This window comes from Erythrolamprus reginae, chromosome 1 (assembly GCF_031021105.1).
Source record: "Erythrolamprus reginae isolate rEryReg1 chromosome 1, rEryReg1.hap1, whole genome shotgun sequence".
NCBI lineage: Eukaryota > Metazoa > Chordata > Lepidosauria > Squamata > Dipsadidae > Erythrolamprus > Erythrolamprus reginae.
Genome location: NC_091950.1, coordinates 16,447,756 through 16,464,408, shown reverse-complemented (window position 1 = coordinate 16,464,408; position 16,653 = coordinate 16,447,756). Strand labels below are relative to the sequence as shown.

Below are 16,653 nucleotides of genomic sequence, written 5' to 3'. Positions count from 1 at the left end.
CAAAGTAACTTTAGGTGGCATTTCAAATTTTCCCAACTTGTGGCATTTTTCAGTGGTTCTCAACCTTTCTAATGCTGCGACCCCTTAATACAGTTTCTCATGTTGTGGTGACCCCCAACCATAACTCTAGCGCCAATTCTCCCAACAGAGCTTTAAGCTGATTGGCAGGAAGGTCAGAGGGACACCCCCACTGTAACTGTAAATGTTTCCAAATGTAAAATAATGCACCTGGGGAAAAGGAACCCTCAATCTGAGTATTGTATTGGCAGTTCTGTGTTAGCAAAAACTTCAGAAGAGAAGGATTTAGAGGTCGTGATTTCTGACAGTCTCAAAATGGGTGAGCAGTGTCGTCGGGCGGTAGGAAAAGCAAGTAGGATGCTTGGCTGCATAGCTAGAGGTATAACAAGAAGGAAGAAGGAGATTGTAATCCCTTTATATAGAGCGCTGGTGAGACCACATTTGGAGTATTGTGTTCAGTTCTGGAGACCTCATCTACAAAAAGATATTGACAAAATTGAACGGGTCCAAAGACGGGCTACAAGAATGGTGGAAGGTCTTAAGCATAAAACATATCAGGAAAGACTTAATGAACTCAATCTGTATAGTCTGGAGGACAGAAGGAAAAGGGGGGACATGATCGAAACATTTAAATATGTTAAAGGGTTAAATAAGGTTCAGGAGGGAAGTGTTTTTAATAGGAAAGTGAACACAAGAACAAGGGGACACAATCTGAAGTTAGTTGGGGGAAAGATCAAAAGCAACATGAGAAAATATTATTTGACTGAAAGAGTAGTAGATCTTTGGAACAAACTTCCAGCAGACGTGGTTGGTAAATCCACAGTAACTGAATTTAAACATGCCTGGGATAAACATATATCCATTGTAAGATAAAATACAGGAAATAGTATAAGGGCAGATTAGATGGACCATGAGGTCTTTTTCTGCCGTCAGTCTTCTATGTTTCTATGTTTCTATGTAACTGCCTGACTGGTTGGATTATAAAAATATGTTCCAAGACGCCCTCAGACCAGTAGTGGGTTGCTATCGGTATGGGCCACACCATAACAATGTCATCTGGCAGGACCCTAGGGGAAGAGCCTTCTCTGTGGTGGCCCCGACCCTCTGGAACCAGCTCACCCCGGAGATTAGGATTGCCCCCACCCTCCTTGCCTTTCGTAAACTCCTTAAAACCCACCTCTGCCGTCAGGCATGGTGGAATTGAGACATCTCCCCCAGGCCTATATACAGTAGTTTATATATGGTATGTTGTGTGTATGTTTTTTAAATTATGGGTTTTTAGTTTTTAAATATTAAATATTAGATTTGTATTGTACATTGTTTTCTATTACTGCTGTGAGCCGCCCCGAGTCTACAGAGAGGGGCGGCATACAAATTTAATTAATAATAATAATAATAATAATAATAATAATAATAATAATAATAATAATAATAGCTCTGGTGGTGAAAATCGAGCTGCGTGCACAGCTCTGGGTTATCGGCAGCCACGCGGGTCAGAGGACGTTTTTGTTTCTGCACATGCGCAGAAGCAAAATCCCGCTCGGGCGCACACACCAGTCACCCATAGCTACACATGGAGTGCACCAGCACCAGCGGTAAGTAACAACCCCCACCTGCCTCCGACATATGTGCTAGTTGTTTCTGAATCTGGGGCAGTGATGGCGAAACTACGGCATGGGTGCCATAGGTGGTGCATGGAGCCATAACTGCTGGCATGCAAGCCGTTGCCCTAGCTCAGCTCCAATGTGCATGTGTGGGCCAGCCAGCTCATTTTTGGCTCACACAGAGGCTCTGGGAGGGCGTTTTTGGCTTCCAGAGAGCCTCCGGGGGGATGGAGGAGGGAGTTTTTACCCTCCCCTGGCTCCAGGGAAGCCTTTGGAGTCTGGGGAGGGCAAAACACAAGCCTACTGGGCTCACCGGAAGTTGGGAAACAGGCCGTTTCCAGCCTGCAGGGGGCCTCCGGGGAGCGGGGAAGCTGCTTTCACCCTCCATAGGCATTGAATTGTGGGTATGTACCTCCGTTCCCTCTAAGCTGTGCGCGTCTGTGTGCGCGCACCCCAAAACACCCCCCCACGCACCCTTTTCTAAGGGCGCGCAAGGAGCTGCGTTTGCCCCCCCTGCGCCTCCGGCCCCCTCGCGCCCCTGGCTTCTCACCACTGGCCCCCGCCCGCCCGATCCGCCTCTCTTTATCCAACGCCGCTTCTTGTCTTGGGGCGCGGCTCCTCCCGCAGCGGGAACGCCTGCCCCGCCCCTCTCCAGTCCCTTCACTGAGAGCGCCTTCGTCCCGGGCTGTCAGCGAGGAGGCTGCAGGAGAGGCGGGGCAGGCGTTCTCACAGTGGAGGCCGGCGAAGGTGATTTTCAATGTCGGGCGCGCGGACGTACGTGCTCCCCATCCCCCTGCCAGCCCGCCCGGGACATTCAAAATAAGAAAAACCTTTCTTTCTTTCTTTCTTTCTTTCTTTCTTTCTTTCTTTCTTTCTTCCTTCCTTCATTCATTCATTCATTTTTTCTTTCTATGCCGCCCAGTCCCAAGGGGACTGCCGCTCAGACACTATACTTTTCCGCCCACACCGAAAAAAAATTAGAGGGAACATTGGAACATTAGAGGGAACTGAATTTAAACATGCCTGGGATAAACATATATCCATCCTAAGATAAAATACAGAAAATAGTATAAGGGCAGACTAGATGGACCATGAGGTCTTTTTCTGCCGTCAGACTTCTATGTTTCTATGTTTCTATGTATGTACATGTACTCTTTTGTCATCTGAAGAAAAAAAAAAGGTCGCCATCTCTGCTCTAGGGGGTGGTGTTCATCTCCATTACAAACCTGAAGAGCCAGCGCAGAGCCGGGACTTCAGGAAAATTCCCTGAACTCTCTGGAGTCCAAAAAACACTCTATGGCAAACCGGAAGTGCATTTCCCCAAACTTCCGGTTTGTTGAGCGGGGTTTTTTTTTGCACTCCAGGGCTTCAGGGGAGCTTCCTTGAAGCGCCTGGAGGGTGAAACAGCCTTTCCCAAGGCTGTGACTCAGCTGGCCAGCCCATGCATGAGTGGCAAATGTCTCGCGTGCCCTCCGATATGGTTCCGCGTGCCACAGGTTCACCACCATGTATATAGGGTTGTATGTTTCAGAAGGGGGCTGGACTAGAAGACCTCCAAGGTCCCTTCTAATTTTGACAATATTCTGTTTAGTTCTATTCCAAATGTATCGGCCTGCATCAACTCTATCTGCATTCTGTGCAGGGCAGTTACAGCCTTGTTTTCTGAATGAATAAGATGTCCAAATAAGAGTTTAAGTCAGGGGTAGGCAAAGTTGACTCTTCTAGGACACGTGGACTTCAGCTCCCAGAATTCCTGAGCCAATCATGCTAGCTCAGGAATTGTGGGAGTTGAAGTCCACATGTCACATAAGAGCCAACTTTGCCTACCCCTGGTCTAAGTTCCCAAGCACAATACTATTTACTTCAATTGCTAATTTCTTTTTATTTTATTGCTTTCTCCCAAATCATTAATCAGTTCACAGATTACACAGCAACCACAAACTGACCAGATGGTACACAATTCTGCACTCATGCTGTGAACAAATATAGGCACAATTATAGGCACAAAAACAAATTACAGGAACAAATTATATTCTCTCCTATTGAAATATGATAGGCAGAAAATGCAAAGAAGCTGCTTCTGCTTAAAAAAAAGCAGAGAGCCTTGGTTGGATTATTTCCAAATAATTCTGAATAATTATATCAAGAGTTTAGGCACAGCAAAAGCACATTATACCGCTGTTTGGCTGACTAGGGGATTGTGGGAGTTGGAGTCCACAAGTCTTAAAGTGGCAAAAAGATATGGATAAAATTGAACGGGTACAAAGACGGGCTACAAAAATGGTGGGAGGTCTTCAGCATAAAATTTATCAGGAAAAACTTCATGAACTCAATCTGTCTAGTCTGGAGGACAGAGGGAAAGAGGGGACATGATCGAAACATTTTAATATGTTCAAGGGTTAAATAGAGTTGAGGAGGGAAGTGTTTTTAATAGGAAAGTGAACAGAAGAACAAGAGGGCACAATCTGACGTTAGTTGGAGGAAAGATTAGAAGCAACGTGAGAAAATATTATTTTACTGAAAGAGTAGTAGATGCTTGGAACAAACTTCCAGCAGACGTGGCTGGTAAATCCACAGGAACTGAATTTAAACATGTCTGGGATAAACATAGGTCCATCCTAAGATAAAGTACAGGAAATAGTATAAGGCTAGACTAGATGGGATCATGAGTACTTTTTCTGCTGTCAATCTTCTATGTTTCTATGGCCCTGTCTTGCATTGGAAAAAAAAAATCCCAATTGTTCTTTTCATTCACTTGTTCATCTCTATTCACTTGATAGCATTTCTTTCATACCCAAAAGTGATGGAGCCAAATTCTCCCTTTTGCACAAAGCTAACAATGGATTACTTTTATATATGAATTCCTCCCATATTTTAATCCCCCCCTGGTTGCCTTGGAAACCAGCTTCTCTGACCTTTAGTACCGAGAAACAGTGGCCTACTAATATTCCCTCTAAGTGTTATAGATTTCTTCTTGTTCTTTTATGCTGGGCTGAAATTTAGAGCGCAGGAAAGAGCTTAATGCCAAATAACTGCTGCTGCTATTCCCACCCCCTGGTTGTCCTGTTTTTTTTAAGCTGGCTTCTCTTGAGGGGCCAATTCCTCAGAGGCCGTGCCGAAGGGGGCTGAATGCCAGATATGGAACTGTTTGCATTTCAAAGGATTCGGGGAACGTTATTTATGAAATTCGTGCTGAATAAAATTACACCTTAAGAGCAAGGAAGAACGTCCCTTAAGGGGGTGTCACTGCAAACCAAGATTAATGTATGATTTGCAAGGTGAAACCAGCCACCTCTCCTCTCTACTTGTGAATTATCCTCTCTAATCTGCATTGCTAGCAGGTCCCACATTCAAATAATAATAATAATAATAATAATAATAATAATAATAATAATAATGATAATAATAATAATAATAGAAATAGTAATGATAATGATAATGATAATGATAATGAACGGTTGGTGTTGTGGTTAGCTCTGGCCCAGCTCCTGCCCCAAGGACTGTGGATGTGGGGGAGACATCCACATGCTGCAGGCCTGTTTTGCCCCCGGTGGAATCTGCTGATGAAGGCTCCTCTGACCAAGAAGACATGAGTGACAGGGAGGAGGAGAGTGTGGCAGACAGCTCAGAAGGAGATCAATTATCTAGCTCCTCCTTGGATTCAGAACAAGAGTTAATGATACAGCCACGCATGAGGAGAGCAATGCATAGGCAACAACAACTGGGAGATTATTATCAAAGAAAATGAGGCCACTTGTGGTTGGGTGGGGCTGTGGTAATTAGTGAGGCTGCTATAAAGAGCAGCTTGTGGGTTTGGCCATTGTGGAGGATTATCTGATCCTTGTATTTCGTGACTGCTTTACTGACTTTGACCTTTTGTGTGCTGATTTTTCCCCCCTTTGAAACTAAACCAGAGCAAAGTGTGTTTCACTTTGTGAAAGAAGAAGGACTGTGAATTGCCTCACAGCTGCAAGCTAAGTATCACAGAACTGATAAGGGACTTGTACCAATTACCAGTTTGTTTGGAGATGAGTGCTCTTTGCTATATCAAAAGAGGGCTTGGTTTAAGTGAATTTTCATTATAAAGAACATTGTTTTGAATTTTCAAACGTGTGTGTGTCTGAAATTTGTACCTGTGAATTTTTGGGAGGATTCTACCAGAGAGCCCGACAGAACAGTTGGTGTGCATCTGAAGTATGGCTATGAGACTGTGGAGATGGAGCCCTGGCCATCAGAACTATAAATTGTAGTGATATGTTATAATATCAAGCAGTCACTAAGCACTTGGCCATAACAAGGGGATTACCAGCACTCCTTGAGTTACGACCAGTTGAGCCCTAAGTAAAACATTTTATTAACTTGCCAAAGTTGTTAAGTGAATTGCTGCATTTATTAAATTAGGAGCATGGTTGTAAGTGAATCCGGATTCCCCACTGACTGCTTGTCAGAAGATCCCAAAAGGGGATCATATGACCCTGGGATGGTGCAACTCTCATAAATATGAACCCCTTTGCCAAGCATCTGAAATTGTGGAAAGCTCACTTTTATCATTCGTTCTTTTCAGTGCCATTGTAACTCTGAACGGCCAACTACTGGTAAAATGGACTGTTTGTAAGTCGAAGACTCCCTGTACTCATTCATTATATTTAAAATCATGTTAATCCAAATAAGTGGGGTCATGTGATTTTTTAAATCTGTTCTAGTACAGTGGTACCTCTACATACAAACTTAATTTGTTCCGTGACCAGGTTCTTAAGTAGAAAAGTTTGTAAGAAGCAATTTTTCCCATAGGAATCAATGTAAAAGCAAATAATGCATGAGATTGGGGAAACCACAGGGAGGGTGGAGGCCCTGTTTTCTCCCAGGAGATTCATAGAGAGGCCCCACGGAGGCTTCTCCCTGCCTTTTCCAGCTCTCTTTCCTCTCAGGAGATTCCTAGAGAGGCCCCACGGAGGCTTCTCCCTGCCTTTTCCAGCTCTCTTTCCTCCCAGGAGATTCCTAGAGAGGCCCCATGGAGGCTTCTCCCCATCTTTTCTGGGCCTGTTTCCTCCCAGGAGATTCCTAGAGGCCCCACAGAGGCTTCTCCCTGCCTTTTCCGCCCCTGTTTCCTCCCAGGAGATTCCTAGAGAGGCCCCACGGAGGCTTCTCCCCATCTTTTCCGGGCCTGTTTCCTCCAAGGAGATTCCTAGAGAGGCCCCACAGAGGCTTCTCCCTGCCTTTTCTGGCTGTTTCCTCCCAGGAGATTCCTAGAGAGGCCCCATAGAGACTTCTCTACTCCTTTTCTGGCCCTGTTTCTTCCCAGGAGATTCCTAGAGAGGCCCCACGGAGGCTTCTCCCTGCCCTTTCCAGTTACAGTTTTGGAGGCTCGGGTTTGTAAGTGGAAAATGGTTCTTGAGAAGAGGCAAAAAAATCTTGAACACCCAGTTCTTATCTAGAAAAGTTTGTAAGTAGAGGCATTCTTAGGTAGAGGTTCCACTGTACAGTACCTCTTTTCTGTTCCAATTTTTCCCTCATCTGTTCTTTAGCCGGGAATTGCAATGGCAAACCTTATGGTACGCACACCACAGGTGGCATGCAGAGCCATCTATGTGGGCATGCGAGCTGTCACCCAGTGCAGTACCACCATAAATGTCTATGTGCGTCCCACCAGCCAGCTGATTTTCGGGCCTCTGCCGGGAGATGCGCACAGGGCTGAGTGCGACATGCGCATGTGTACAGCGGGTGCAGTGATGCCCCCCCCGGCAGCCCATTTTTAGTTCCAGGACACTTCAGGAAGGCCTGCAAGCTCAAAAATGGGGTTTGGGGGGTCCTCCACTCCTCCTCCTCAGCCCGTTTTTAATTCCAGAAGACTTCAGGGAGGCCTGCCAGCACCAAAATGGGGGGGGGGGGGGGGTTGCGCATGCATAGGGAGCAGGGGGGGTCTCCTGGGAGAGTCACGTGGGGGGATCATGGGTGTATGTATAGGGAGGGCCAATGTGGGGGCATTGCTGATGAATGTTATGTATGATTGTTGTTTGAGTGGGTATGATTGGTTTTTTAATAATACAGGTTAATTCAGGAGGGAGGTGTTTTTAATAGGAAAGTGAACACAAGAACAAGGGGGCACAATCTGAGGTTAGTTGGGGCAAAGATCAAAAGCAACATGAGAAAATATTATTTTACTGAAAGAGTAGTAGATGCTTGGAACAAACTTCCAGCAGACATGGTTGGTAAATCCACAGTAACTGAATTTAAACATGCCTGGGATAAACATATATCCATCCTAAGATAAAATACAGGAAATAGTATAAGGGCAGACTAGATGGACCATGAGGTCTTTTTCTGCCGTCAGTCTTGTTTCTATGTTTCTGCAGTGGTACCTCTACCTAGGAATGCCTCTACTTAAGAACTTTTCTAGATAAGAATCGGGTGTTCAAGATTTTTTTGCCTCTTCTTAAGAACCATTTTCTACTTAAGAACCCAAGCACGGAAAAAATTCCCAGGAAATTTGAGAGCAGTACGAAGGCCTGACCAGTTTCCTGCCATTCCCCCTGGGTTTCTCTCTCTGGCGCAGTATATGGGAAGCAGCTTCGCACCGGATGTATGTGAGTCGCGTGCTCCTCCTCGCCGTCTCAGAGTCACTTTTTTTTTTTAAGCCTTAAAGTTTTAGATTTTTTTTATTCCCCTCACCTCACCTTCTTCCTTCGGCAGCGACTGTCCTCCTTCTCCTCTTCCTCTTCCTCCTCCCACCCAAATTCCGAGCTTTTATTTCTTTCCTAATGGGTTTTCACGCATTATTTGCTTTTACATTGATTCCTATGGGAAAAATTGCTTCTACTTACAAACTTTTCTACTTAAGAACCTGTTCACGGATCAAATTAAGTTCTTAAGTAGAGGTACCACTGTACTGGGTTTTATAGATTAGTACACTTAGTTTTAAATTAATTGAATTTAGACGATTATATACTTCTTTTTACATGTTGTAAGCCGCCCCAAGTCTTCCGACAGGGGCTGCATATAAATCCAATTAAATAAATAAATTGCATTATGGGTGTTGGCAGGAGCACATGCGCTGTCGCCCACCCAAGGGAAAAAAGGTTTGCCACCACTGCCCTAGAAAGAGTTTGCCTGTGGCACATTGGATCTGTCGTTGCCATCCCTCAAATATTCTGTTTGATGCTGCAAAGCAGAGGAACGATCACCTACTTTCCATCTCAATTCTACTGCAGTGATGTAGGTGAAAGAGAGTTAGGGCTGAAATAGCCATAGGGCACTCTGTTACCCTCCATGTTAATAATTTTATTTATTTATTTATTTTATTTTTATGTATTTATTTTGTCCAATACATAATACACATTGAAGAAAATAGATATGTAATAATATAAGTAAAGAAAAGAATAGAAGAAAAGAAAGTATAGGTGAACATATTTGAAAGGAAGAAAAGATAAATGAGATAAGGAGAGGCAATTGGACAGGGGACGGAAGGCACACTGGTGCACTTATGCACGCCCCTTACTGACCTCTAAGGAACCTGGAGAGGTCAATCGTGGATAGTCTAAGGGAAAAACACAAGAGCACGCAACAGATTCAAACGTAATATTAATCGCTCCAAACTTGACTGTAAAAAACATGACTTTAACAATCGAGTTATCGAAGCGTGGAACTCATTACTGGACTCAATAGTGTCAACCCCCAACCCCCAACATTTGTCCCTTAGACTCTCCACGATTGACCTCTCAAAGTTCCTAAGAGGCCAGTAAGGGGCGTACATAAGTGCACTGATGTGCCTATCGTCCCCTGTCCAATTGTCTTTCCTTATCACATGTATCATATATATTCTCTCCTTCCCATCTACTTCTCTTCTTTTTTACTTCCTATCTTTATATATATTACTTAATGAATAAAGAATAAATAAAATAAAATAAAAATGTTGGGGGTTAGGGGTTGACACTACTGAGTCAGGTAATGAGTTCCACGCTTCGACAACTCGGCTGCTGAAGTCATATTTTTTACAGTCAAGTTTGGAGCGGTTAATATTAAGTTTGAATCTGTTGCGTGCTCTTGTGTTGTTGCAATTGAAGCTGAAGTTGACAGGTAGAACGTTGACAGGTAGAACGTTGCAGCATATGATCATGTGGGCAATACTTAGATCGTGTTTTAGGCGACGTAGTTCTAAGCTTTCTAGACCAAGGATTGATAGTCTGCTTTCGTAGGCTATTCTGTTTCGAGTGGAGGAGTGAAGGGCTCTTCTGGTGAAGTATCTTTGGACATTTTCAAGGGTGTTGATGTCCGAGATGTGGTATGGGTTCCAGACAGATTACCCCCAGGACTATTAACATTGGCTCAGGAAATTTAAATTTATTTCGAGGTCAGTCCTTGTTCATCTCTCTCTCACGCTCACTGATTTGCCTGCATTTTATCTTTTGTGGGTTAATTTTTAAAAAAGAAATCTTTGCCGATGTTTTATAAATAACCCTCAAGCTCTATTTTGGCTCACTGAACTGAGCGCGCATGTGCTCGCTGTGATCTGAATGTAGAAATCGACTGCATGCATGTGCCGGGGGCAAACTAAATTGGAAATCACCGATAGAAATTTTCCGAGACAGCACTCAGCCACAGCCAAATCCCAGAGGAAATTATACAGCCAAGTATTCTCCTAGATTGGGTGCACTAGCTTTAACTTGGAGCAAAACAGTCAGCCCTCGACTTACGACCACATAGAAACATAGAAACATAGAAGTCTGACGGCAGAAAAAGACCCCATGGTCCATCTAGTCTGCCCTTATACTATTTTCTGTATTTTATCTTAGGATGGATATATGTTTATCCCAGGCATGTTTAAATTCAGTTACTGTGGATTTATCTACCACGTCTGCTGGAAGTTTGTTCCAAGGATCTACTACTCTTTCAGTAAAATAATATTTTCTCATGTTGCTTTTGATCTTTCCCCCAACTAACCTCAGATTGTGTCCCCTTGTTCTTGTGTTCACTTTCCTATTAAAAACACTTCCCTCCTGGACCTTATTTAACCCTTTAATATATTTAAATGTTTCGATCATGTCCCCCCAATTGGGATTGTAATTACTGAGCGGAGTGGTAATTCCATTTAACGTGTGGTTGAGTTGCATTAAAATAAAATAAGGTACGAAATAGAAAAATAAATTGGGAAACAGTGGGGGTGGAAGACAAGTGAGCAAGAGTTGAGAAAAAGAAAAGGAAACCTTGACTTCCCACTCTCTCCGTTGCAATAAAATAAAGCATTTAACATCAAATCCCAAGTTTTTATTTTTCTCATGATAATCTACATTGGGCTACCTTTGAAAAGTGTTCGGAAACTTCAGATCGTGCAGAATGCAGCTGCGAGAGCAATAATGGGTTTTCCCAAAAATGCCCATTTAACACCAACACTCCGCAGTCTGCATTGGTTGCCGATCAATTTCCGGTCACAATTCAAAGTGTTGGTCATCACCTATAAAGCCCTTCATGGCACCGGACCAGGGTATCTACGAGACTGCCTTCTGCCACACGAATCCCAGCGACCGGTTAGGTCCCACAGAGTGGGCCTTCTCCGGATCCCGTCAACAAAACAATGTTGTTTGGCGGGGCCCGGGGGAAGAGCCTTCTCTGTGGCGGCCCCGGCCCTCTGGAACCAACTCCCCCCGGAGATTAGAATTGCCCCCACCCTCCTCGCCTTTTGTAAGCTCCTTAAAACCCACCTCTGCCGTCAGGCATGGGGGAACTGAGATATTCTTTCCCCATAGGCCTTTACAATTTATGCATGGTATGTTTGTTTGTGTGTATGTTTGGTTTTACAAATAAGGGTTTTTTAGCTGTTTTAGTATTGGATTTACATGCTGTTTTGTACTACTGTTGTTTTCCGCCCCGAGTCTACCGAGAGGGGCGGCATACAAATCCAATAAATAATAATAACAATAACAACAACAACAACAACAACAATAATAATAATAATAATAATAATAATTATTATTATTATAAACTAGCCATTTCTATAAAGATCTATCAAACTAATCAGTAAAGCAGAGTGATTGTTAAGTGAATTGAGTCCAATTGTTATGACCTTTTTTTGTCACAGTTGCTAAGCATATTCCTGCAGTTGTTAAGTGAATTATGAGGTCATTAAGCGAATCCAGCTTTTTCCATTAACTTTACCTTTCAGAAGCTGGCTTCACGTAACTCTGGGATGCTGCAATCCTCGTAAAGGCATGCTGGTTGCCAAGCACCCAAATTTTGATCATTTGACTTTGGGGATTGCTGCGACGGTCATGACTTGGTCTTGGAGTCTTAGTGGATAACCAGCTAAACATGGGCCAGCAATGTGCAGCAGTGGCTAAAAAAGCCAACACAATCCTAAGCTGCATGAACAGGGGGATACACTCCAAGACCAGAGAGGTAATAATACCACTCTATAAGGTCCTGGTCAGACTGCACCTGGAGTATTGCATCCAGTTCTGGTCACCACACTTCAAAAAAGATATAGAGACTCTTGAGAGGGTGCAGAAAAGAGCAACTAAAATGATAAAGGGACTAGGGACCAGGTCATACGAGGAAAGGCTGCTGGAACTGGGCATGGATAGTCTAGTAAAAACAAGGGCTAGGGGGGACATGATAGCTGTATACAGGTACTTGAGGGCTTGCCACAGAGAGGAGGGGGACACACTGTTTTCCAGGGCACCAGAGGGCCGGACGAGGAACAACGGTTGGAAACTGACCAAGGAAAGATTCAACCTGGAGATAAGAAAGAATTTCCTGACAGTGAGAGCGATCAACCAGTGGAACGGCCTGCCAGCGGAGGTTGTGGACTCCCCAACTTTGGACACTTTCAAGAGGAGATTGGACTGCCATTTGGCTGGGGTGATGTAGGATTTCCTGCTCAGGCAGGAACTCAAATAAATAAATGAATGAATGAATGAATGAATGAATGGAATGAATGAATGGAATGAATCAATGAATGAATGAATGAATCAATCAATAAACAAACAAACAAACAAACAAACAAATGACTGCCTCATGCATCCCAGCAGCCGGTTAGGTCCCACAGAGTCAGCCTTCTCCAGGTCCCATCAGCCAGACAATGTCATCTGGTGGGGCCTAGGGGAAGAGCCTTCTCTGTGGCAGCCCCAGCCCTCTGCAGATGCGTACTGCCCCCTCCCTCCTGGTCTTCCGTAAAGCTCTGCCCCTGGTTTCATTTCATTTCATTTCATTGGATTTGTATGCCGCCCCTCTCCGCAGACTCGGGGCGGCTAACAACAGTAATAAAAACAATGTGCGACAATCCAATACTGAAAAACTAAAAGCCCTTATTTTAAAAACCAATCATACATACAACGTACCATACATAAATTGTGGAAGCCGAGGGGGAAAGAATATCTTAATTCCCCCAAGCCTGACAACACAGGTGAGTTTTAAGAAGCTTGCGAAAGGCAAGAAGGGTGGGAGCTATTCTAATCTCTGGGGGGAGTTGGTTCCAGAGGGTCGGGGCCACCACAGAGAAGGCTCTTCCCCTGGGTCCCGCCAAACGACATTGTTTAGTTGACGGGACCCGGAGGAGGCCAACTCTGTGGGACCTAATTGGTCGCTGGGATACGTGCGGCAGAAGGCGGTCCCGGAGATAACCTGGTCCGATGCCATGAAGGGCTTTATAGGTCATAACCAACACTTTGAATTGTGACCAGAAACTGATCGGCAACCAATGGTTCCAGAAATGGGAGCCGCGAGCGACGAGATTGTCTCCTGCCGATGTTGTGAATGAGCTCATTGCCCAAAGCTGGGAAACTACGAACTGAAGCGAGGTGGTGAAGATGAAGGGCGCCGGAGATGGCTTTTGAGGCTTGAGCCGCCTATGGAAACGGAGGACCTCGGCCGCTTGTTGGGATCCCCGCGCTGGGGACACGCGAGAAAGGGGAGCCAGTTGGGGAAAGCGGAGGCTGTTTGAATGCAAACCTCCTTCGATCTGTCACATGGCTCCTGTTTCTCCTCCCACCCAAATTCCGAGCTTTTATTTCCTATGGGAAAAATAGCTTCTTCTTATGAACGTTTCTACTTAACCTGGTCACGGAACGAGTTAAGTTCGTATGTAGAGGTACCACTGTATTTCTTTTAAAATAATTATATTTCTACAAATATATTGTTTGTATTTACTATGTTGTACGCTGCCCTGAGTCGCTTTAAGAGACCTTCAAATTTCTAGGTTCTATCATATCTCAAGACCTAAAATGGTCACCTAATATCAAAAACATCACAAAAAAAGCACAACAAAGAATGTTCTTTCTGCGTCAGACTTCAAAGAATAATCAGAACAGCAGAAAAACCAATTGCTGCCAACCTGCCTTCCATTGAGGACCTGTATACTGCACGAGCCAAAAAGAGGGCTGCGAAAATATTTACTGAGCCTTCACATCCTGGACTTAAACTGTTTCAACTCTTACCCTCAAAACGTCGATACAGAGCACTGCACACCAAGACAACTAGACACAAGAACATTTTTTTCTCCGAACGCCATCACTCTGCTAAACAAATAATTCCCTCAACACTGTCAGATTTTCACTAAATCTGCACTTCTATTTCTACTAGTTTTTCTCATCATTCCTATCATCCTTTTCCTCCCATTTAGGACTGTGTGACTGTAACGTGTTGCTTGTATCCTAAGATTTTTATTAATATTGATTGTTTCCTGATTGCTTATTTGACCCCTATGACAATCATTAAGTGTTGTACCACATGATTCTTGACAAATGTGTCTCTGCACCAAGACAAATTCCTTGGCCAATAAAATTCTATTCTATTCTATTCTATTCTATTCTACCTCTTGTAGAAGAGAATTTCTTAACCTCATCTATTTTAAGATATGTGGACTTCTGTGGAATTTTGATAGTTTTAATGATAGTGGGTTTTTAGCTATAGTTTTTAAGCATTAGATTTGTATTGCATTGCATTGTTTATTGTTATTGTGAGCCACCCCGAGTCTTCGGAGAGTTGCGCCATACAAGTCTAATAAATAATAATAATAATAATAATAATAATAATTATTATTATTATTATTATTATTATTATTATTATTATTATTCAATTCCCATAATTCTCCACTAGGAGGAATTGTAGTCCACACATCTTTAAAGTTTCTGAGGCTGAGAAACACTGATGTAGAGGACTCCCAGCTGCCTCTTTCATCTTTACTTCTTTTTCCCTGCATCTCTCCCTTTCTTTCAGCGCCAATTATTATTGAGACTATCTTTGTTTTCTTTTGCCCCCGTTGTTCTACTTTTCTTTGCAAGTCTATAAAAAAAGTCTATTTTGTGATTTGCTTTAGTTCTTTCTCCTCTATTCTGCTATCCCCAGCTAGTGTAATACAGTGGTACCTCATGATACGAACCCCTTGTGATACGAATCCGGGGTTCGGAAATTTTTTGCCTCTTCTTACGAACTTTTTTCGGCTTACGAACCCACTGCAGATCGCAAAATGGCACTCTGCTGGGCGCCGCTGCCCAGCTGTCACATTTTAAAACAGCCGGGGGACTTCTCAGCGTTCTCCCGAACCCGAACTTTTCAGGTTCGGGTTCGGGAGGCCGCCGAGAAGCGCCGCCGCCCGGCTGTCACCTTCTGAAACAGCCGGGGGGCTTCTCGGCGTTCTCCAGAGGCCGCCAAGAAGGCCGGGCTGTTTCAGAAGGTTACAGCCGGGTGGCGGCGCTCAGCGGAGCGCCGTTTTTGCGATCGGCGGTGGCGTTTTCGGCCGATCTGGAGGCTAGAAAGGAGGTGGGGAATCCCAATAGGGAATTCCATGGGTGGAGCTTTGACATCACGAAGACGTCCGACCGGATTCCGGAGGCCGCCGAGAAGCGCCCGGCTGTTTCAGAAGGTGACAGCTGGGCGGCGGCGCTTCTCGACGGCCTCCCGAACCCGAACCCGAAAAGTTCGGGTTCGGGAGAACGCCGAGAAACCCCCCGGCTGTTTTAAAAGGTGACAGCTGGGCAGCGGCGCCCAGCAGAGCGCCATTTTGCAATTTTTTTTCTTTTCTTCTTTTTGCACGGATTAATTGTTTCGTCTTACGAACATTTCGCCTTACGAACCTACTTCTGGAACCAATTAGGTTTGTAAGATGAGGTATTACTGTATATACTCCAGCTAGTGTAATATACACTCCAGCTAGTGTAATATACACTCCAGCTAGTGTAATATACACCCCAGCTAGTGTGCTATACACAGAAAAATATATATGTTGCACAGAATATGACGTACATATGGAAATGTATGACTAGTCCCCCACCAACTACTTGTATAAGCATTATTCTTTGTATTATTCATGTTGTCTTGTATTCTTGTATGCACTCCACCAGTAAAGGCTAAACCAATTTTGTTGTGTAAGTGATGTACAATGACAATAAAGGCTTTGAACTTTAGTGCAAATGTCCACCATTTATTATTATTACTGCCAACGTAGGGAAGCTACTGGTGCCCATGAGTTGCTGATTTCAGAGTTTTCTGCAGGAGAGCTTTCAAAGATAATATTGATTGAACATTGAAAAAAAATAACTTCAAAAAATGAAGTACACAACACACAAGCCGCCCACCATCAGAGAGGCACTTTTGCATACATCCATGAAAAGCAGAGACCTCGAGTCTGTGCCGGCCTACGAAATTCTAGTGAACAGAAAAGGTGCCTTTGAAAGGTGGCAAAATTTATATTTCCGTTTCCTTGGCAACCAAATTTCTACCCTCCAAAACAAATTCAAGGACACGGAACCCAGGAAAAGGAAGGAAACATTCAAATGGCTTACGGAGACAGCTTCCAGGATCTGTTTCACCACGTGAGCTGCATCCCTTTCGCTGTAAAATCCCCTCTCCACAATCCTGCAGAGAAGAAACAGCATGCAGATTATATATGTATGTAATTTTCAAAATCAGCAAAAACATGTTACACACACACACATATATGTATCACATGTTTTTGCTGAAATTTTTTAAAATAAAGGGAGACTAGGATAGCACTATTTTGGCCTTATATATTTAATTTGACTTCTAAGCTAATCCCGAAGGA

At 43.9% G+C, this 16,653-nt stretch overlaps 1 protein-coding gene across 1 annotated transcript in view; it reads right to left on the bottom strand.

Annotated features, from left to right (window-relative positions):
* Window positions 1–16,653, bottom strand: part of LOC139156546 (calcium/calmodulin-dependent protein kinase type IV-like) — a 76,442-nt gene that overhangs the window by 20,337 nt on the left and 39,452 nt on the right. The window contains exon 5 of the mRNA XM_070732319.1: window positions 16,394–16,466. Within this exon, the coding sequence (XP_070588420.1) occupies window positions 16,394–16,466 (73 nt within the window). The remainder of the gene's footprint in view (window positions 1–16,393; window positions 16,467–16,653) is intronic.